Here is a 21,665-nt window from a genome sequence, read left to right on the forward strand (position 1 = left end):
TTGTCTTTCTTTCACTTATTTCACTTAGCATAGTGCCATTGAGGCTACTACCCACATTGTTGCAAATGGCAAGATTTAATTCTTTTTTTATGGTTGAATAATATTCCATTGCATATACAGTTGACCCTTAAACAACATGGGTTTGACTGCACAGGCCCAATTATATGTGGATATTTTTCCAGAAATATATTGGAAAAATTTTTTTGGAGGTTGAGGTAATTTGAAAAAACTCTCAGATGAACTGTGTCACCTAGAAATAACAAATTAAGAAAAAAATTACCTCTCATAATTGGAGAAACTGTGTATCAGAATCATCACAGGTGTTTTTTTAAAAAATGTAACAATGTTTCTAATACTCTATTATAAATATGACTGTGATATTGCATGCCATAAAAATTTTATAATCATTCATTCATTAGTATATAGGCTAGGCTACTGTGAAGCAATCCAATCGATTACAATAGGCTACCATAAGGGAATCATATTGCTGCTTCTTTGTTATCAATGCATGAAGCATTTTACCTGGAAATAAATAGGATTTTTTTCACATTATCTTTTTATTTTTGATATCTAGTGTTAGTAATACAAGGCATTTTGTATTATATAAAACAATATTGCTGTAGGTACTAATAGACAATTCATCTTATAAACAGATGATGTAAATTTATGGTAGATAAATATAGTACAGTACTGTAAATATTTTTCCTCTTAATGACTTTCTTAATAGCATTGTCTTTTCTCTAGAACACTTTATTATTATTATTATTATTACAGCACATAATATATTTAACATGTAAAATATGTATTAATCAACTGTGTGATCAGTGAGGCTTCTTGGTCAACAGTCGGTATGTTTTTGAGGAGTCAAATGTTATATGTGAATTTTCAACTGCATGGGGGGTTGGCATCCCTAACTCCCACATTGCTCTAGGGTCAACTGTATATACCACAATTTCGTTAGCCATTCATCCACCCATAGACAGGTAGGCTGTTTCTATATCTTTGCTACTGCAAATAATCCTGCAATAAACATGGGGGCAAATGTATCTTTTTGAGTTAGTGTTTTCATTTTCGTCAGATAAACACCTAGAAGTGAAATTGCTGGATCATATGGTAACTATTTTTAATTTTTGAGGAACCGTCATACTGTTTTCCACAGTGGCTTCCGTTCCACCAACAGTGCACAGGGTTCCCTTTTCTCCACATCCTTGGCAACACTTGCTATTTCTTGTCCTTTTGTTAATAGCCATTCTAGACCGTCCTACAAAGGTGTGTCTGTAGTTCCCTGTCTTTGGACACGTCAGAATTGGAGGCAAAGAAATGTGGATTTGGAGAAGTCTGGGGCCAGCTTGCTCCCTGCAGGCTCAAGATGAACCATCCAACAAAGAAGAAGAAGAAGAAAAAAAAAGCCATTCTAACAGGTGTGGGGTTTTATCTCATTGTGGTTTTGATTTGCATTTCCCTGACAACTAGTGATGTTGAACATCTCATGTGCCTGTTGACCAGCTGTATGTCTTCTTTGGGAAAATGTCTATTCAGATTTTTGCCTATTTTTAAAAAGGATTATTATTTTTTTATTATTTGCCATTGAGTTGTATGAGTTCTTTATATATTTTGTATATTAGCCCCTTATCAGATACATGATTTGCAAATATTTTCTCCCATTTGATAGACTGCCTTTTCACTCTGTTTATTGTTTCCTTTGCTTTGCAGTTTTTTGTTTGATGTAATCCTATTTGTTTTTGTTTGGGTTGCCTGGCTTTTGGTGTCATAACCATGAAATCATTGTAAAGATTAATGCCATGAAGCTTTCCTTTTATGTTTTCTTCTAAAATTTTTTTTAAGATTTTATTTATTTATTTGAGAGAGAGAGAATGAGAGAGAGAGAGAGCACACGAGAAGGGGAAGGGTCAGAGGGAGAAGCAGACTCTCTGCCGAGCAGGGAACCCGATGCGGGACTCAGTCCCGGGACTCCAAGATCATGACCTGAGCTGAAAGCAGTCGCTTAACCAACTGAGCCACCCAGGCGCCCCTCTTCTAATAGTTTTATGGCTTCAGGTCTTATGTTTAAGTATTTAATCTACTTTATTTTTATGTATGGTATAAAATAATGGTCCAATTTTATTATTTTGCATATGGATATCCAGTTTTCCCAGCACCATTTGTTGAAGAAACTATTTTTTTCCCATTATATATGCTTGGCATCCTTGTTGAACATCAGCTGACTATATATTTGTAGATCTACTTCCAGACTCTCTATTCAGTTCCATTGGTCTACATGCTTGTCGTTATGCCATACTGTTTAATAATATTAAAACTTCCAATCCATGAGTATGGAATATTTTTCCATTTGTTTGACGTCTTTAAATTTTTTTCATTAATGTTTTGAAGTTTTCAGTATACAAGTATTTACTTAACTTACTTACATTTATCTTAAGTAGTATATTCTTTTTGGTGCTATTGTAAATAGAATTATTTCCCTAATTTCCTTTCAGATAGTTTACTGTTTGTATAAAAAGAGAGAAGTGTTTTCTTTTTTTATTTTGTATCCTACAACTTTACTGAATTCATTTATTAGTTCTAATAGGCTTTTTGTTTGTCTGTTTGTTTTTATGGAGACTTCAGCGTTTCCTATATATGTTGTCTCCAAATAGGGACAATTTTACTCCTTTTCATTTGGATGCCTAGCTTTTTGATTTCTTAGGCTCAACATAGATACCAGTCTACTGCAGGGAACACAAATTAAGATCCTCTCTTGATCTGAAGTCATAGGGGTTAATTATTCTTCATCCCTCCACTTTGGTTGGGGTGGAGTCATAGCGTAACTTTCTCTTCACAAACCCTTTCTCCCCCTTTCACACCCTCCTACTCTTTCATGCCAGCTTCTTGCCACTTGCTGGGCTTGGGATCCAGTTCCTTTAGTTTCCTGGGCTTCAGTGTCTTCAGCTACATAATGGGAATAATAATATGATATCTCCTTTATAGGTTTTTATGAAGATTAAATGATTATCTCTATATCTACTTATCTATATATCTTTGAATAGAGTCTAATATACTAGTAAAGGTTTCTTATTGCTATTTTCATATCATAGTACTATTGTCATTATTAATTGCTATTTTATCTTATTGTCTCACTTGAAATTTCCAATTTAATATTCTTTAATTCCTGGTATGATTATGTTGTTTTACATAATAAAATCCTTTTTTGTGTGTGGTTGGAGGGATGTTAGGCACTTAAATTATGAAAGAGAAATTTAAGAAATATTGTTTTGAAATCACAGTAGGTATAATACTGGTGTTGAGGATATAACTACTTTTTGTCTTTATTACCACCTCTGGTCTGTCCTTGCTGGTTTACTTTGAGGGAGAACAAACTGACATGGCCAGGTTTCTAGAGGCTGAGTCCTAGTGACAGTACTCAGTACAGAGTTGGTTGTATGGACAAAATACCAGTACTACACACTGTAGGCTGCAAGAACTCTTAAAGGGCATCCAGCTCAATCACTTGACTTTCATGGTATACAATGGAGGCCTGCAGGGTTGAACGTTAGTGTTGTTTTCAAACATGGGCTCCAAAACACCGGTTCTGGGGAGATCTTAACAGAGCTCCATGACAATTAGTTCCATAGTTTAGCAGGTTTGAAAATGCCAGAAATACAAATTTAAACAGGTTTCTTTATTGTAAGGCTTCTCAAAACTTTAAAATACAAATCTGTAATATAAATCTTTCAAGGATGATATGGTAGGTAGTATTCTATAATTTCCAAACTTGTTTGACCTCAGAATGTTTCCTCCCTCTTTGGGGGTGGGGGTGAAATTTCATTGTCCTGTGTTCTTCTAAGAACACAGTAGTAAACACTGGTTTAGAATGATGGGATATTACAGTCAGAAGGACAAAGGCACACTACAGGAGCAGAGACTTGGAGCCAGTCATCCAGATACAGAAAAGAAAACAGGGCAAAATTGACCTTGCATTGACTGAATACCTTTCCAATGGGAAAATGCTATTCTAAGCACAAACTCTGTGTCAAAAATGTTGGAAGCAATTTCAAGTTTGTCACTTACTACCTGAAAGACCTCCTGCAAGTTACTAACCATCTTTGAGCTTCAGATTCCTCCTCTGTGAAAAGGATTAAAATAAAGCACTGTGAAAATTATAGTGTGCGCAAAGCATGGTGCCCAGTGTATTAGTCCGGGTTCTCCAGAAAAACAGAACTAATTGGATATTCAGGTCTGAGAGTTAGGAGCACCAAGGGGTAGGGGAAGATCCCAGCTCAGTAGGGCAGACAGCATATTCAAACATCCTCAACAATTTTGTTCTACTTAGGCTTTCAACAGACTGGGTGATACCCACACACTTTCGGGAGGGCCATCCATTTGACTTTACTCACCAATTCAAATGCTCATCTCTTCCAGAAACACCCTCTCAGACATACCCAGAAACAATATTTAACCAGATATCTGGGCAACCCATGGCCCAATCATGTTGACACGTAAGATTAACCATCACATCTAGTATTGTTTTTGATGTTTTGATGTTGTAGTTATTTCAGTCCAAATATTTATCGATGTGTGTATCCCCTCTAGAACAGCACTGCCAAGAGAGCTCTTAGCCCATGTCTGGCAATCCCAGCAACTATTTAACAATGCATTCAGTTTATTATTTCATTAGCCCCTGGATATTAGAAAGCATTTCTTTATATCAAGCCACAATCTTTGTCTCTTTATCTATTACTTGTCTAGTTCCACTCCTTAAGGTCACTCAGAACAAAAATCTCATTTCTCTGTCATGTGCAACTCATCAGTCATTTAAATACAGCGCTCATGTTCTCCTAAAGCCTTCTTAGTAGAGGTCCAAAATCAAGTTCATGACAAATCCAAGATTAGCATTTGCACTTGCAATTCCTAGGCCTCAACTGTATACTTGGAAAAACAGCTCTACTTTCTCTGGGTCACAGTGCATCCCTACCAATTATTTGGTTTCCTGGAGTACTGCAGTCCTTCACTAGCTATCTTATGCATTCTAACAATATTTGTTTTAAAGATTTTATTTATTTATTTGAGAGAGAGGGAACAAGAGAGAGAGAGCACATGAGAGGGGGGAGGGTCAGAGGGAGAAGCAGACTCCCTGCTGAGCAGGGAGCCCGATGCGGGACTCGATCCCAGGACTCCAGGATCATGACCTGAGACGAAGGCAGTCGCTTAACTAACTGAGCCACCCAGGCACCCCTCTAACATATTTTTAGAACTTGTTTTTTGCTGCAAATGAGGACAGATTCTGTTTCTTTTTTTAAATTTTTATTTATTTTATTTAAATTCAATTTAGTTAACATATACTGTTTTATTAGTTTCAGGGGTAGAATTTAGTGATTCATTAGTTGCATATAACACCCAGTGCTCATTTCATCAAGTGCCCTCTTAATGCCCATCACATAATTACCCCATCCCCCCACCTCCCCTCCAGCAACCCCCAGTTTGTTTCCTATAGTTAAGAATCTCTTTTGGTTTGCCCCCCTCTTTGTTTTCATCTTATTTATTTTCCTTTCTCTTCCCCTATGTTCATCTCTTTTGTTTCCTAAATTCCACATACAAGTGAAATCATATGGTATTTGTCTGACTCACTTATTTCGCTTAGCATGATACTCTCTAGCTCCATCCATGTCATTGCAAATAGCAAGATTTAATTCCTTTTTATGGCTGAGGAATATTCCATTGTATATGTATGTACCACATCTTCTTTATCTATTTGTCAATCGATGGACACTGGGCTGTTTCCATAATTGGCTATTTTAGATAATGCTACTATAAATTTCAGGATGGGGCACCTGGATGGCTCAGTCAGTTAAGCCATCTGCCTTCAACTTAGGTCATGATCTCAGGGTCCTGGATCAAGCCCCGAGAGTTGGGCTCCCTGTGCAGCGGAGAGTCTGCTTCTCCCTCTGCCCCTCCCCCCTGCTCTCTCGTGCACACACTCTCTCTCTCAAATAAATAAATAAAATCTTAAAAAAATATCAGGACGCATGTATCCCTTTGAATCAGTGTTTTTGTATTCTTTGGGTAAACACCTAGTAGTGCAATTGCTGGGTGATAGGGTAGCTCTACTTTTAACTTTTTGGGTACCCTCCATACTGTTTTCCAGAGTGGCTGCCCCAGTCTGCATTCCACCAACAGTGTAAGAGGGTTCCCCTCTGTCTGCATTCTCGCCAACATCTGTCGTGTCCTGACTTGTTAATTTTAGCCATTCTGACTGGTGTGAGGTGGTATCTCATTGTAGTTTTGATCTGTATTTCCCTGATGTCGAGTGATGTTGAGCATTTTTTTCACGTGTCCGTTGGCCATTTGGATGTCTTCTTTGGCAAAATGTCTGTTCATGTCTTCTGTCCATTTCTTGACTGGATTTGTTTGGTTTTGGGTGTTGAGTTTGATACGTTCTTTATAGATTTTGGATACTAGCCCTTTATCTCATATGTCATTTGTGAATATCTTCTCCCATTCTGTAGGTTGCCTTTTGGTTTTGCTGACTGTTTCCTTTGCTGCGCAAGAGCTTTTTATCCTGATGAAGTCCCAATTCATTTTTGCTTTTGTTTCCCACAGATTCTGTTTCAATGTTGTTTGTTAGAAAATGTGATGGACATGAGGGTATGGTTCAGTTGACATCAAAAGAGATCAGAACTTTCTAGAATACAACAAGTGCAGCCTGGGATGCAAACAACTCCATCAGACAATCACCCAGCTCTGAAGATTGCAGTATTGTAGCACTCTGAAAACCACAGTTTTATATAGCACTATTTAATTCCTTCAAGCCCACTGCCAACAATTCTTTTACTTGAAAGTGGATTGCTAGCACAAAAAAATTTTCAATGACTGTTCTACAAGTTGAAATCACTGTACCTTGGCAAGGCCTGTCAAAGTCCATTCTCTCTCTAACAACTTGGCTGTCCCCTCCCCCCAGCAGTTTCCCTTCCTTACCCAAACTCTAGCTTCTCAACATTCTGTCTCAATATTTTCATGCTCATATTTAATGCATTTTGTTACCTTTGACAAGACCTTGATCAATATTTTGTTACTTTGAGGCAGCTGTGATCTACTTTCATTCACTCTTGGGAATGCATCTTTACTTTCCTATATGATTTTTATTTTTACTCTTGTTTCTGAAAAATAGGTGCCATGAGGAGGCATTTTTTCATTAATAGAAGAACTGTGTAAAATTTAAATGAAACATGAAAAGGAAAAACACTTTTCAAGTAATTGGAAACCCATGTTGGAAGAATATAAATAATTCTTTTAAATAATATTTCTGAGTCTAATTCTGTAAGAGGAAGTTACAGGAGTCTACCAAGAAGCAAGTGTGGTCTCAAATTATATATAATAGAATTAAATCAACGATAATTGTAAAGATACCCAGAATAGAAAATAATAAGCAACAAGAACACAGGTGATGTGATTAACCAAGATGAGAATGAGTACTTACAGGGGATGGTTTCAAAGTGAAGTAAAATTTCAAATTAAAGAATAAATAAGAAAAAAAAATAAATGAAAATAAAGTCGTGTCTTTCTGTGTTATTAATATCTTTATACTCAGAGACAATTATTTTTATCCCCTCTCCCAAGAGCCTTCTAATTACTACTAAGAAGACCTGCCTAAATAAAAGGATGAGGATTTGAAGATTAAAGAACAATAAAGAAGAAAATCTTATATATTTTCATCCTCATGGATATAATTTAATTTTAGTGATAAAGGGAAAATGAGGTAAAATATTAATTGAAATTATTAGTTCCATTCAGGCAAATATTAAGTATGTAAGACCCATTTGACAAGAGGGCAGTTTCCAATATACCACTGGGCTTATTGAATTACATAGAAAAAGTGGTGAATCAGGGTAAATTACATCAGTTTTTAGGCATATACCATGCCAAACCACACAGCTTATTTTGAACAAAACACCCATATTTATGCTCATTTCTACGGCAGTGTTGTTTCCTATGCAGGACAGAGAAATCATTTTAGTTAAAGTTCTGTTGTACAAGCCATTGTCTTGTGGGAACATTTGTGAATATTGTCCCCATTACTCACATTGCTGTAACCTATAGCTTACTAGTTTAAAAAAAAAGTATTGAAATGCAAGAGCAAAAACCAAGAAATAAGACCAATTGAAGTATAAAATGTAGCATATCCCAAAAGGGGAAGATTTTTAGAATATAAAGTAGGAATATAGTAAGAATATAAGATACCAATTTTCAGAAGAAAGCAAAGGATAAAGAAAGCAAGAATAAAGAAAGCAAATAATCAGTGCACTTTGGGTAGAAACAAAACACTTGAATGATAAGTAAAAAGAAAATCTAAGTAATATTCCACGGTGTGTGTGTGTGTATGTGTGTGTGTGTGTGTATGTATGTATATACACACACACACCACATCTTCTTTATCCATTCATCAGTTGATGGACACTTGGGCTGTTTCCATTATTTAGATATTGTAGATAATGCTGCTATAAACACTGGGGTACATATATTATTCAGCCATAAAAAAGAATGAAATCTTGCCATTTGCAACGACAGGGATGGAGCTAGAGAGTATTATTCTAAACAGAATCGGTCAATCAGAGAAAGACAAATACCATATGATTTCACTCATATGTGGAATTTAAGAAACAAAACAAATGAACGGGGGTGGGGAAGAGAGGGAGGCAAACCAAGAAACAGACTCTTAACTGTAGAGAACAAACGGATGGTTATCAGAGGGGAGGTAGGTGGGGGAATGAGTTAAATAGGTGGTGGGGATTAAGGAGGACACTTTGATGAGCACTGGGTGTTGTATGGAAGTGCTGAATCACTGTATCGTACACTGTATGCTAACTAGCTGGAATTTAAATAAAAACATAAAAAAATAACTATATAAATAAAGGTAAAAAAATCTAAACTGTGACAGGATGAAAATATGACAGGAGCTAAATAATTGAAAAGAAAACAAACAAGAAGAGTACTAAAATGAAGGTTAGTGCAAAGGCAGGACTATGAATATGAAGGAAAAATGTGATAATATAATGGGGCAAGAAAGTTTACCAGTATAAAATATCTTTAACTTCTGATTAATATGTTTTGCTTCAAATATGAGTATATATAACACTCTGAATGTCAACTTTTCATGAAAACAAACCAAGGTAATGATATAGTATTTCCTTCCCAATTGGGGCTTTGAGAAAGTAGCCTATACCTATCACTCCTGTCCTTGGGGGACAGGTGACTATCTCAAAAAGTGAGAAAAGTAATATTAGCATACTATTATGCTAAGATTTTTTAAAAAAATGGATAAACTTGTACATTTGCATTTTATTAATACATTAATTTTAACAGTTTGGTAATGCACCAATAGTATTATAGATCTATTTATATTTAGATCTATTTATAGATCTATTTTAAGTCTAGCATATTCATTAGTGCTTTGCAAATATACAACATATAGGATTTCTGACTAAAAAAAAATATATGACAAACATTACCAAGGCCAAAGAATATGTAGTTTCTAACTTCATTATAATTGGAAACTATCTAGTCATTTTTCTTAAGTATATTCATATACACTTCAAATGTTCTGGGCATATAAGAACATCATGTATTTGCATTTATAGAATGTGTTTATAAATTAACTATTGAGACAATTTAATCAAGTGTTAATTTGAATATAAATTTGAATACATATATAATTTTTTTCTACTCAGAAAATAGCTAAAATATTGCAACTCATTTGCTTGGCATTTTCAGGGACTCTGGTATTCTGTTTAGGTGAATATTCTAGCCTTTCCCTTCAGAAGTTCAAACTTTTAAATTTTAATCACCTTTGAAGGAAATCTTTCTCAAATACTACTTTTCTGCGTATGACTTAACCTTTTCTGGATACCTCAGGGTCATTATTAGGAAAATCAATAGCTGTGCTGGGTTGCAATACTCTGCTGTCCTCTGGGAGACTGATGAGTGCTTCCCCTAGAACAAATGACCCTAGGTGACTCTGTTCTTTAATTTCTTCTGTACACTTTTTGTACTTTTCTCCTGTCCTCAATCACTGTCAGGCCATCAGTGTGTCAGCCTCCAGGAGTCTCCGTCCCCACTTCTCTCTCCCTTACATAAATCATTGCATGCAACCTCTCCTAATTCGCTGCTACATTTTACTGTAAATGAGACTTATTAAATTGAGGGAGGATAGAAGAGAAGAGAGGAGAGTAGTTAATGTTGCCAAACTTGCAAATACTATTTGAAAATGAGTGTTCCTGGACATCCTTGAAGGTAGAAATGATAGGAACCACACTTTTTTGAGACAAGTTATACTTTAAGTGTAGTAATGCTTGCTTCATCTCTAGTGAAACCAGATAGCTGCATCAGTAGATTTTTTTCTCTGGAAGTTTAATGGAGAACTCAGAGAATGGGAGTAGAAATTGGAAGTATCTAATCCTCTTGGAAATAATCCAGAGGGACCTGACCTGGAGAAATCTTTCTGTTCTTGTGGGCTAGCCTTGAGGGAACAGGTCCCTTTGGGAAATAGCACCCTCCAATATCAGCTCACAGTGCCAAAGGGCAGGTTTTTCTAGTCAAATGCATGCCTGTTGAGGTAACATTCTTATGTATGGAATGAAAGTGGGGGGGTGAGGAGAAAGAAAACTCATTGGAAAATTTTAAATCAAGTCTTTTCCTTTGATTTACCAATCATCATAAGGTTCATTTCAGTTTGAGCTTGCTGTATATTATTTAAAACTTTTTGTTTATTGACTCCATATGTTATGTTCAGTATTTGGGTTATCATCAGTATTCCAGTTTAAATTATGAATTTTTCATATTTATCATTTTGTCCATTAACTATGTGGTGAAAGAAATTGAACTTTCACATATTAAAAGAAAATTTAAAGTCACCCTCATGTAAAATGAAAGAGAAAGGTGAGGTTGGAGTAGAAATCTTATTAGCAGCGTAGAATTAATAATGGAATCAAATTTTATTTCCATTCCCTTTCCATTAATTCTCTAAGAATAAAAGAATAATAAGGAAACTCATGTTCCCTTACAGTTTATTGAAAACCAGCCAGAAAATGTTAGTGAAATGCTATACATTCCAAGCACCATATGTCGTTAATTAAAATGTCTTTACATTTCTTTAGTGAGAGAACACACATACTAATTCCTTTGTTTTAAAATAACTTTCTGAACTTGCATATTTTCTAATACAACCTAGGATCTTTCTATCTCTCCAAAGGTTTGGCCTCATTACTTCTATTCTCCAACAGTTCACTGACTTTCTGTACTAAAGGTAGAAAAATCAGGAAAGTCTTTGAAATGTTTATGGAAAAAAATAAAGAGAACATGAACAAGACAGGGATTATACAAAAGGGCAATTACCATGAGCCTAATGGTAATACCAAGAAGTATTTAGGTAAGTACAATCAACAGAACTTGAGTGGAGAGGGGGTTTAAAGGGAGATATAGTTTTGTTGACCAAGTCTACTAGGTTTTGATTTTGAGTGATTTGACAAACCATGAATTACCATAGTGAAAAAAAACAGACTATGAGGAATGGCCATAGCAATACAGTTAAGAACTGTATTCTGAAGACAGTGTTATAGTTTGTAGGGTACCGACAGACAAACACATATAGGAACTCAGAACAGGGACTCACAAGGTTAATCATGAGAATTAAGACAAGAATAAAATTATTACAATTATAATACAAGGTTAATCTAGTACAAGATTCTGAGGTCAAATTGGTGCTGCAGCTCCATACTATTGACCTAGAACATTTTGAATTAGGAAGGGGATGTGTCCTAGGGTCTCAGGCTAGGCTGAATTTCCATATGGGGATTAAGGGGTTTCCATTGCTGACTCTGAGGAAAGAAACTAGACATCCATTCATTATTCAACTCATATTCACTGAGTGCTTCCTAGGTGCCAGAGACCACTCTAAACTTAAGAATTAACAATGATCCAAATAAATTATCTGATCTCTTAAAGTTTACATTCATGTGGTTTGGATACTGACAATAACCAAATAGACAAATAGATACAAACTATAATCTCATTTATATAGTAACTACGATGAAGAAAAACAAATCAGAGGAAGGGGTTGGAGAATGTTGGCAGGTGCAATTTTGGATACGGTTGTCAGGTAAGTGTCCTGACAACTTTTAAATGAGTATCTTAAAGTGAGAAAATAGAATATGTAGTTATTTGGAAGACACGGAGCCCTGGAAAATAAAACGACAAATTCAAGATCCCAGATGGGTAGGAATGTGTTTGTTCTGTTCAAAGAACAGAAGGGAGGCCAGCATAGCTAATATAAATAGGCTTATAAGTCAAACTCTCCATTTTATTATAACTAATAATTAATATCAATCTGTATTTTTACTGGTCCTTTAAAATTCACATTTGTAGGGTCTTTAGAATTAGCTTTCATGAAAACAGTCTCATGCAGACAAGATACGTTGACCACTTATCAATTTTATCTGGTTGTTACAAACAAATACAGCCTATAACAGATCTAAGAGAGCTGATTATTACATAAGGAAGGACAGACTGCTTCACCATATTAAATTTTAATCTAGTGTATGAACTATTTTCCTTAATTGCCAGAGTTTCCAAGCCTTCAACAAGGAAGAGCTTTCATGTGGTGTGAATCCTCTACAACATGATTGCTTTACTTAAACACAGGGCGGCAGGGTATTTTTAGGACTGTTACTTCATAATTTTTAGTGAAAGCACTGTGCATACATGTATGCTTTGCAGGATGATCAATAGAGGCCTTAAAATTTCAGATATAGTTTTTGTGCATGAATGAAATTTGTAGCTTATAAAAACAATTAATAAAATTATCTACATCTATTGTAACTTTTCTGGAGATTGGTCACCATGTTTTGAAATAAAATACTTAATTAGCAATAAAAATGAGGGGGCTATTTTTTTTTTCATTTTTGGTGATTTCTCTTTATCCTGAGAGAAATAATATTCATGGTCAATCATATGCTAGACTCTTCTGTTCTTCAGAGCAGAAGTATAGAAGATATAAGGAAAGAAAGTCTCAGGAAGTTTTACTTTTCAGATTTGAAATTCAGATATAAAATTGACTTTTGTAGAGAAGGATGTTAAGTTATAGTTTTCAAGTCATTAGTCTGTGAAATGCAGGGCTTGAACTCACCACCCTGAGATTAAGACCTGAGCCGAGATCAAGAGTCAGACACTTAACTGACTGAGCCATGCAGGTGCCCTGTCCCTACTTTTTAATTGTCCTGGCTACCTCCTACTTAATCATCAAGATAAACTACATTGTTAAAACTTTCAAGAAGCCTTTATTAACTTTCTCTTTTCTCAGACTGGCTTCAGTGATTCCTGTGTTTGTTCATACAAGAGTTGTAGTATATCTTTGTCATTGTCTTCCAGCATTATATTGGCATCATGTTATGGCTTATAGTTGCTCAACAGATTGTATGCTTATTGTGAATGGGAACTATTCTATGCACCTTTCCTACCTAGTTAAATTCTATGTGTGTAGTACATGTTTAATAAGCTGACTTGAACTTGACAGGTAAATGATGTAAGCATCAATTGTGTTTGTTGTTTCTTGACATCAAATTAAATTTCTGTTCAAAAGGAAAAAAATAAAGTAAAACAACTCAGAGGGTTTGAAAATATTCATCCAATCAGGAAAGGCAAATAGGTTCTGCTTTTTGAAGCAGTGGAAAGAAATACAAGTCAAAGTTTTAAAGTCATGCATTTTTTTCTTCCCACTAAATGAGGGGCATTATATTTTTTTCAGGTGAAGTCTCAATTTGTTTCAGACAAAAATTTATAAGAGATGTATACAGGAGTTAAGAAATCATTGTAATTAAAGGCATGAGCTTGAAGGAAATTAATTAAACTCTGATTATCACAGTTTTGGAAACCTAGGCTTCACCTATTATTATTATCATTATGGGTTGTGAGAGAGCTGAAGAAGTGAGTCCTATGCCCATGAATATTGGATTTATTTTAATGACATGCTCCAAAAAGGCTGCTCCTGTTCCTTTTAACTACAATTGAACAAAAATTTATACAGCTAATAGTAAACTGGTTAATGTTGTACTTTAGGTAATAACAAGCAAGTCATTTCATGTTCCTTGACTTTAGTCTTTAAGTTATAATTTATATGATAGTATTAAATTAGTTAATTAATTCCTTGGTTTGTTTCTTCTAGTCTCTTTTGGGAGAAAAAAATACTTAGAAAGAGGCATTTGCATTACATATTTTGGAAAAAGCTGGGTTTATAAAAGGTCCCAAACCAAAAGGATATTTTGTCACATTTTAATGCACAATAATACATCTAGTTTTAGTGCCTTACACAAGAGCAAAGCAGCATGCAAAAATCATACACTCTCTGTCAATAGCTCTGAATACAGATTAAATCACTTACAGAAAAAAAGAAAAAAAATTGGCATTATAAGATCCCAAAGGGGTGTAAAACTTCACTAATGTGTTTTCCTCTACGGGTCAAATAAAGATTTAATGAGCTTTATGTGTAAATGTTTAGTGTTCCTAAAATGAACACCCAAATGTATGGCTTAGAATCTTCCACAGTAGGAATATTGCCAAAAGAAAGAAAAAGGAGCAAGTATCAAAATAAAAACATGTTACAATCTGGATATATAATAACAACTGGACCCCTTTAACTGCAAGCTCCAAGAATCTACTGTTGTTATAAAGGTTATTATTTATATGGTAAACATTTTCTCTTGTAATAGAGTGTAAGGGAAAAGGAAAAACAATGACATTTTATCTCATTTTGGTCTCCTGGAATGACAATAATCCTAGCATCAATTTAAGCACTGATCTGCCCTTCAGGAAATATTATTTACATTTCAGTGGGTAGAAACTTGGACTGATAAAAGAACGTTTTTTCTCAACACTATTTATAGTACCAGTAATGATTTTTCTTTGGCTTCAGTATCCCTTTATCACCCAATGCTATCTTGATTGAAAATAGAAATTCACATTTCAATAATAAATGTATCAAGGCTATGATTTTTTTAAAAAAGTTGATGCTGATTTTAGTAAAATGAAATGGATTTATGTAAAATTTGTTGTATCTTTTCTCTCATCATGATCTGCTTAAGTTATTTTCATAGAAAATTATTTGTACTTAATAATTTTTTTACAGATTTTTTTTATTTGCTCATTTGAGAGAGAGGGAATGTGCCAGCAAGAGCATGAGCAGGGGGTAGGGGCAGAGGGAGAGGAAGAAAGAGACTCTCCCCTGAGCAGGGAGCCCGATGCAGGGCTTGATCCCAGGACCACGGGATCATGACCTGAGCCAAAGGCAGATGCTTAACTGACTGAGACACCCTGATGCCCCTGTACTTAATAATTTTTTTATAGGATTTTATGTGCTACACCAGGAAGGACCATACTTTTATGTACAGAAGAGAACATATTGAATTTCACAGTCCCTGCAATAAAATTGTTTAAGAAGTTAGGTGTGCTGTTTGCAGTAGACTCAAGTCCATATGTGTTAGGTCCATGATTAGGAGAAATCACAGAATTGAGGTGAAGGTGAGTGCCATACTGGTACTATATTCTGTAAGATGCCCAAATAATTTGCTGGTCTTGATTTAGTCTTCTTAAAAATTGGGGCAATATTACAATAAGCTTATATCTATCTATTTTATTTTATTTTTTAAAAAAGATTTTTATTTATTTATTCATGAGAGAGAGGGAGCGAGAGAGAGAGAGAGGCAGAGGCAGAGGGAGAAACCGGCTCCCTGCTGAACAGGGAGCCCAATGTGGGGCTCGATCCCAGGACCCCGGGATCATGACCTGAGCCAAAGGCAGATGCTTAACCATCTGAGCCACCCAGGTGCCCCAGCTTATGTCTATCTAAAAGGAAACACTGAAGTTTAGGATCAGTGGCTTCTCCAATAGATAGAAAAATAGCTTTGTTTCCATTTAAAAGCAAAACAGCAAAATACTGTAGTGGATGATATGACAGAAGTGCTGCTCCGGAACATGACTGTGGATGATCTCAGTAGATGAGTTAATGAAATGAGATTCCAGGCACAGCTCAGGAGACATGGGGTTAGTTAATAATGACATTCAGAACAAAGGTTGAGGCAAACAACTGGTGCGAATGCTCAGTGAAACCATGAATGCAACACTCCAGACAAATGGAAGAAGTAGGTCGGGCAGGATTCACGGGTTTAGAGCCATGGGTAATTCAGCACTTTGGACAGTTCCCAAAGACAAAGCTTCCTTCCCGACACTTAGAGTACTTATCCTTTAGATTACCAGATCAACTCACTTATTTAGACCTCTTCGTGTCTCACTCATACCTGCATGTGATCTTAATCCTAAAGGAATTATCTGCATTTAACAGAGCTCTGTGGTCTGTGTTTCATATGAAGCCTACACCTTCAGTCCTGACATAATGGTTCATACCGTCTGTTACTTGATTTTATGTCAGGCTCACCACTGGGCTTTGTTCTATTAGCTTAATTTTAAACTTGACTCAATATGAAAAGGTAAGGATGGGATCATCCAAGTCATGAAAAAGAGGCTGTTTACCAAGATCCATCAGAACCAAGTCCATTGGGCCATATGCATGGCAAGGGCACTCAGCAGCTGTTGTATAGCAGACTGAAATGAGGTGTTAGACTGAGCGAGGAGTTGGTGCTGCAGAGAAGAGACTTTAAGAATCTGCTAAAACTCTGCCTAGGATCATGTGGCATAACTGTAGATAGTAACTCAAGCACACTAAGGCCTTCCTTGCAGCCTCAGGTAAGTAAAAGAATTGCTCTTTTGGAGCAAGTAATTTGAGCCAATTTCTAAGAGGCAGATCAGCAATTCAGGACAGTCCATTTTGTTTCTAGTCAAAGGACAAACTGCATTTTATTTACATATATTCACTTATTGTAATATTGCCCCAATTTTTAAGAAGACTAAATCAAGACCAGCAAATTATTTGGGCATCTTACGGAATATAGTACCAGTACATATATTCACCAAGATTAAACTTAGAATTATTGACAGTGAGACTAAAATGCATACATATGAGAAATACTTAAAAGACTATATTCTTCCTCTTAACTACTTTTCAGGTAGGTGTCTCCTATTCTGAAACTGATTGGTGGGGATGAATACTATAAGACTGGTTTTCTCAATGATGGGCATCTTAACTAGACATTTTATAGAGGACTTCCTTGATCTTTGTTAATAAAAAAAAAATGAATGGGTTCCCAGTTCCTGACAAGAAATGCACAAGTTAGGTTGTTAAGTATTTATGAGAAAGAAGAAGCAGGGGCTGTCTCCCTACCTCCATTTGCATCAGCAGTCTTGATGTTCTGGTGTGTGGGTTGGAATCAGTCTTAAGGACCCAACATAGTTAACAGGTCTATAACCTTAACACTGAGAGTAACTCAATTTCTTATTTTCTTTAGTGGACTTGTAGTTATCAAAGATGAATTTTTTAGTCTGGCTGAGGGCTGTAGAGTACTGAGAAGGCATGTGAATGTTCTAGCAAGGAGGATGGAGCAATGGCCCAAACACTGCAGAAGGAGGAATATATAACAGAAAAACCAGGACTTTACTGAAGAAATCTTATGAGAGATTGATATCATGAAAGTTTGACAAATATAAAAGCTCTCAGGTCTTTCTTTGTCTAGGTGAGTAGCACATGATTGTTATTCTATATATTCTGAAAGCATCAACTGCAGAAAAGGCATTCCTCAGGTTTCCTTGACAAGTAACACACTAAGTGGTAACCCTGAGCATAGAGCTTATGATCAATCTGAAGGAATAATAGTGATTTTCATTAGAATGTCAATTCTACTGGTTCCTCAGCTGTAACTGTAGAAAAATCCAAAGATCCCGAGATTTGAGAATACTCCCTAGATGTTTGCCTAAATGGTTATTTGACCTGAAAAAGGAGTATCTTATTCATCCGAGTACACCATGTGTATTTGCAAACAATGGTATTGACTGCCCAAAGTCATATATATAAATCAGCCTTATTAGTCAATGATCAGTTCTATGGACATGGAGGCAATTAACAAGCTGGCACCAAACTTTAGGAAACTAAACTCCCAATACTGAAAAGATGTCTAAAGAAGATTCAGGACAACCCACCCTGGCTCACAAAACTTGGCTACGTTTATACAGTTTCAAGATAGTTCCATCAAAATTTAACTGGAACCTAAAATTTAAGTAAGACTATATTTTTTTAAATATTGTTATTAAATTTCATGGCATCTAGTTTATCATGAGAACAGTGGAGATTTAACACGGACACTTGGTTTAATTTTTTCACTTTCTATACAGTTAACACAGTCTTTATTTTTACAAAAAAAAAGATCATATTATTAATCATATTACTCTTGGAATGCTCCTTATGTTAAGCCACTGGTTCTTTGTGACATAAATATAATATTTAATAAGGTAATTAAATACAATGCATTATTATTGGCAGACATGCAAACTAATGAATACCACTAAATAATGTCACAAAGCCTGCTGGAAAATATAGTACAAAATTTATTGTTCATTTACTCTGACTTCTTTGATATGAGTATTTTCTATGATTTATACAGATAGTTATTTTTCATATAGTGTAAGCCCGGTTATACGACAAACACAGCTTTTGTATTTAAAATATTTTCTCTCTCTTTTTTTAGATTTAGAGAGAGAGAGAGAGCATGAGCAGAGGGAGCAGAGGGGGAGAAAGAGGGAGAGAGAGAATCTCAAGCAGATTCCCCACTGAGCATGGAGCCCCACATGGGGCTTGATCTCATGACCCTGAGATCGTGACCTGAGCTAAGATCAAGAGTTGGACATTAACAAAATGAGCCACTCAGGTGCTCCTGTATTTAAAATATTTATTTTTATTTTTATTTTTATTTTTTTAAAGATTTTATTTATTTATTTGACAGAGAGAGACACAGCGAGAGAAGGAACACAAGCAGCAGGGGTGGGAGAGGGAGACGCAGGCTTCCCGCCAAGCCGGGAGCCTGATGTGGGGCTCGATCCCAGGACCCTGGGATCATGACCTGAGCTGAAGGCAGATGCTTAACAACTGAGCCACCCAGGCGCCCCTAAAATATTTTCAGTCAACTTCCACTATTATTCATTTTTGACAGTATGAACAAGAAACAATACTCATGTGTAAAGCCATTTTCTTTTCCTGGATATTTTTGCTAATTTCTTGTAAATGTGGCAATAAGCAAGTAAATGTCTTAGCCATAAAATAGGCATATGTCTCAGCCTAAATTACCTTAGGAGTGTGCAAAGTAAAAGAAGAGATTTTAATACTTCTAGCAACTTTAAAATATTAAGTTCTTAAATAACTATAGTCCACCGGGCATCCACAAGTAAATGAAGGGGGAAGTGGACGGCCAAACTGATACCAAACCCAACTTATTTGCTGATGGTAGACCTCAGGTATTTTACGCACTAAGCAGCAATGTATATATTATTAGTTTTGTTTTTAGTATCACTCACTATTAATTATAGTACAGTCAACTAGATTCATCTTTCAAGTTAATAACAAATATATAAATATAGTTCACACATACAATAACTGTGAAATAGGAATAAAAATAGTGTTCTCTACCGTTTTTTTAGTCATATCATTTTAAAGTTTCTTTATGCATACACAGATACATAATTTCATTAGACTTACACTATATGCATGTAGATGTCACTTAAAGGTAGAAATGTGATCATATCAACATGTTATTTATATTTTTCAATGCTACCATTCCCCATTTACAGCTAATTCTACTGAGGTTCAGAGACACTAACTGGGTTATTTAGTATTTACAGTGGTTAAGTAATAAAGCCAGATTTGGAACTGAGAGAGATTCTGGCTCATGTTACAGTGCTCTTTCCCCTGAAACATACTTCCCACATTCAATTTTTCAGTGTCATTTACTGTTCATTTTTGACTCGGGTACACAAGGAGACTTGCTATTAGACCAGAGCTTTGGAGAGCATGCAGAGATCATATCTTCCTACTTCATCATTTTGCATGGGAGGCAAGTGAAGGCCAGTGAAGTGAAGAAACTGAGAAAAACCACACAGAGATAATGACAGGACTGGAACTCAAGCCCTGAGATGCTCCAGAGATGAAGATAATTTATTTGGAAGATCACACACAGTTTAGCCTCAGGATGCCATCCAAGCCTACTTCAGGGGATATATATATATATCTTTTGGCATCTGAAGAGTAGAGTTAATCCAGATGTAGCTTAACTTTTTTTTTTTTAAGCAAATATGTTTCTGAAATGACCTCTTTAAAGCTCTCAACCCAAACACAGTAGCATATTGGTAATCTGGTGTCTTAATGCATCTCAATCAAAGGAGAAAAATGTGATGCAACAAGGAATACATTTAGCAGTAGAGCTGTGCTTACCTTCATAAGTCCCACTTTCTAGGAGAGCACCACTTTTCTCCAATTCCATAAAATCTTCAACGGTGATGAAAATATAGTCTACTCCAGGGACCTCACCCTCCTTATGTGGCCTTGTGGTGCCTGAATAAGGAAAATTTAAAAACAAAGAAAGACTCTTAAGTGATTTGTTGTTGAACTTTAGAAATACCACCATACTTCTGAATATTCAGTAACACTTGTTTGTACATCCTGCGAGTTGGCAGTTTGCATTTGTCCTTCTGTTTGTTTGGAAACAGAAAATAACAGGGGTTAAAGATTAAAGTAAGTATACAAAGATTTTTCTTCAACAAGCTTATAAAGAGTTCATTGCCATGGAATGTGGTTGCATAGATTTTTTCCAGTGAAAAATGCAGACCGTTGTGCCTTTTTTGAAGGGGTGTTTTGAATACTGGGCCAGGAGTCTGCTAGCTCAGGAATTTACATATCTCACTTCTATGAATGAACCTTTATTGTTCTGTAGATTGTCTTGCTATGACATAAAATACAATGGAAAATAGAAATGTTAGCAGCATGTTGATTTATCTTTATATTTTCATGATCTCTTTTGTGAGGGTACTTTTGGTTTTCATTTGTTAATTTGCACCAAAAAATATATTTGATTTAAAGGAACACAAAATCTTTATTATTACTTAAAATTAATTAAATAGTTGGAATTGGTGATAATTGAGGTAGTATTATAATGCTAGTAATAGTTTCCTTCCTTCCTTCCTGCTTGCCTGTCTGTCTGCTTTCCTTCTTTCCTCCCTCCTTCCCTCCCTCCCTTCCTTCCTTCCCTCCCTCCCTCCCTCCCTCCTTCCTTCCTTTCTTCCTTCCTTCTTGCCTTTAGTTCTGATTGGATTGGGAAGTGACATGCTCCAAGGAGTCGCTTCATGGGTCCACCACTCCTGTTTCCTATAGAATGAATGGAGCTTCTGGGGTCAAAGTGACAGAAACATCCACCTATGGCTCAGTGCAGGTGTACTGGAGAACTCAAGCTTCCAGACCTGCTGTCCAGTGCATGAGGCAGGAATGAAAATAGAGACATAGTAAAGGCTGTAGGTTTGTTTTCTGGTGTACTTCCTTCTCTGAACATGCCTTAAGTTCTTTTCTTTTTTCTGTGCTACCTAAATAAAACATTTTGTATGATCAGGTTGCAATTTCCATAATCCATAATATGCAAATAGTTTACAGAAATACACAGAGGTCAAATATAGAAGCAAGTATTAGTACACTGGCAGGC

General features: G+C 35.8%; 1 protein-coding gene and 1 non-coding gene across 2 annotated transcripts in view; one reads left to right on the top strand and one right to left on the bottom strand.

Moving 5' to 3' along the window:
• Window positions 1–21,665, bottom strand: part of MAGI2 (membrane associated guanylate kinase, WW and PDZ domain containing 2) — a 1,285,084-nt gene that overhangs the window by 528,782 nt on the left and 734,637 nt on the right. The window contains exon 3 of the mRNA XM_073899397.1: window positions 20,408–20,527. Coding sequence (XP_073755498.1) covers window positions 20,408–20,527 — 120 coding nt within the window. The remainder of the gene's footprint in view (window positions 1–20,407; window positions 20,528–21,665) is intronic.
• Window positions 1,257–1,387, top strand: LOC112825334 (small nucleolar RNA SNORA38). The gene has a single exon (XR_003208652.1). It is a non-coding gene; the product is annotated as a small nucleolar RNA SNORA38 (small nucleolar RNA).

This window comes from Callorhinus ursinus, unplaced genomic scaffold (assembly GCF_003265705.2).
Source record: "Callorhinus ursinus isolate GAN/ISIS: 27379988/994484 unplaced genomic scaffold, GSC_fseal_2.0 scaffold12, whole genome shotgun sequence".
NCBI classification, from domain to species: domain Eukaryota; kingdom Metazoa; phylum Chordata; class Mammalia; order Carnivora; family Otariidae; genus Callorhinus; species Callorhinus ursinus.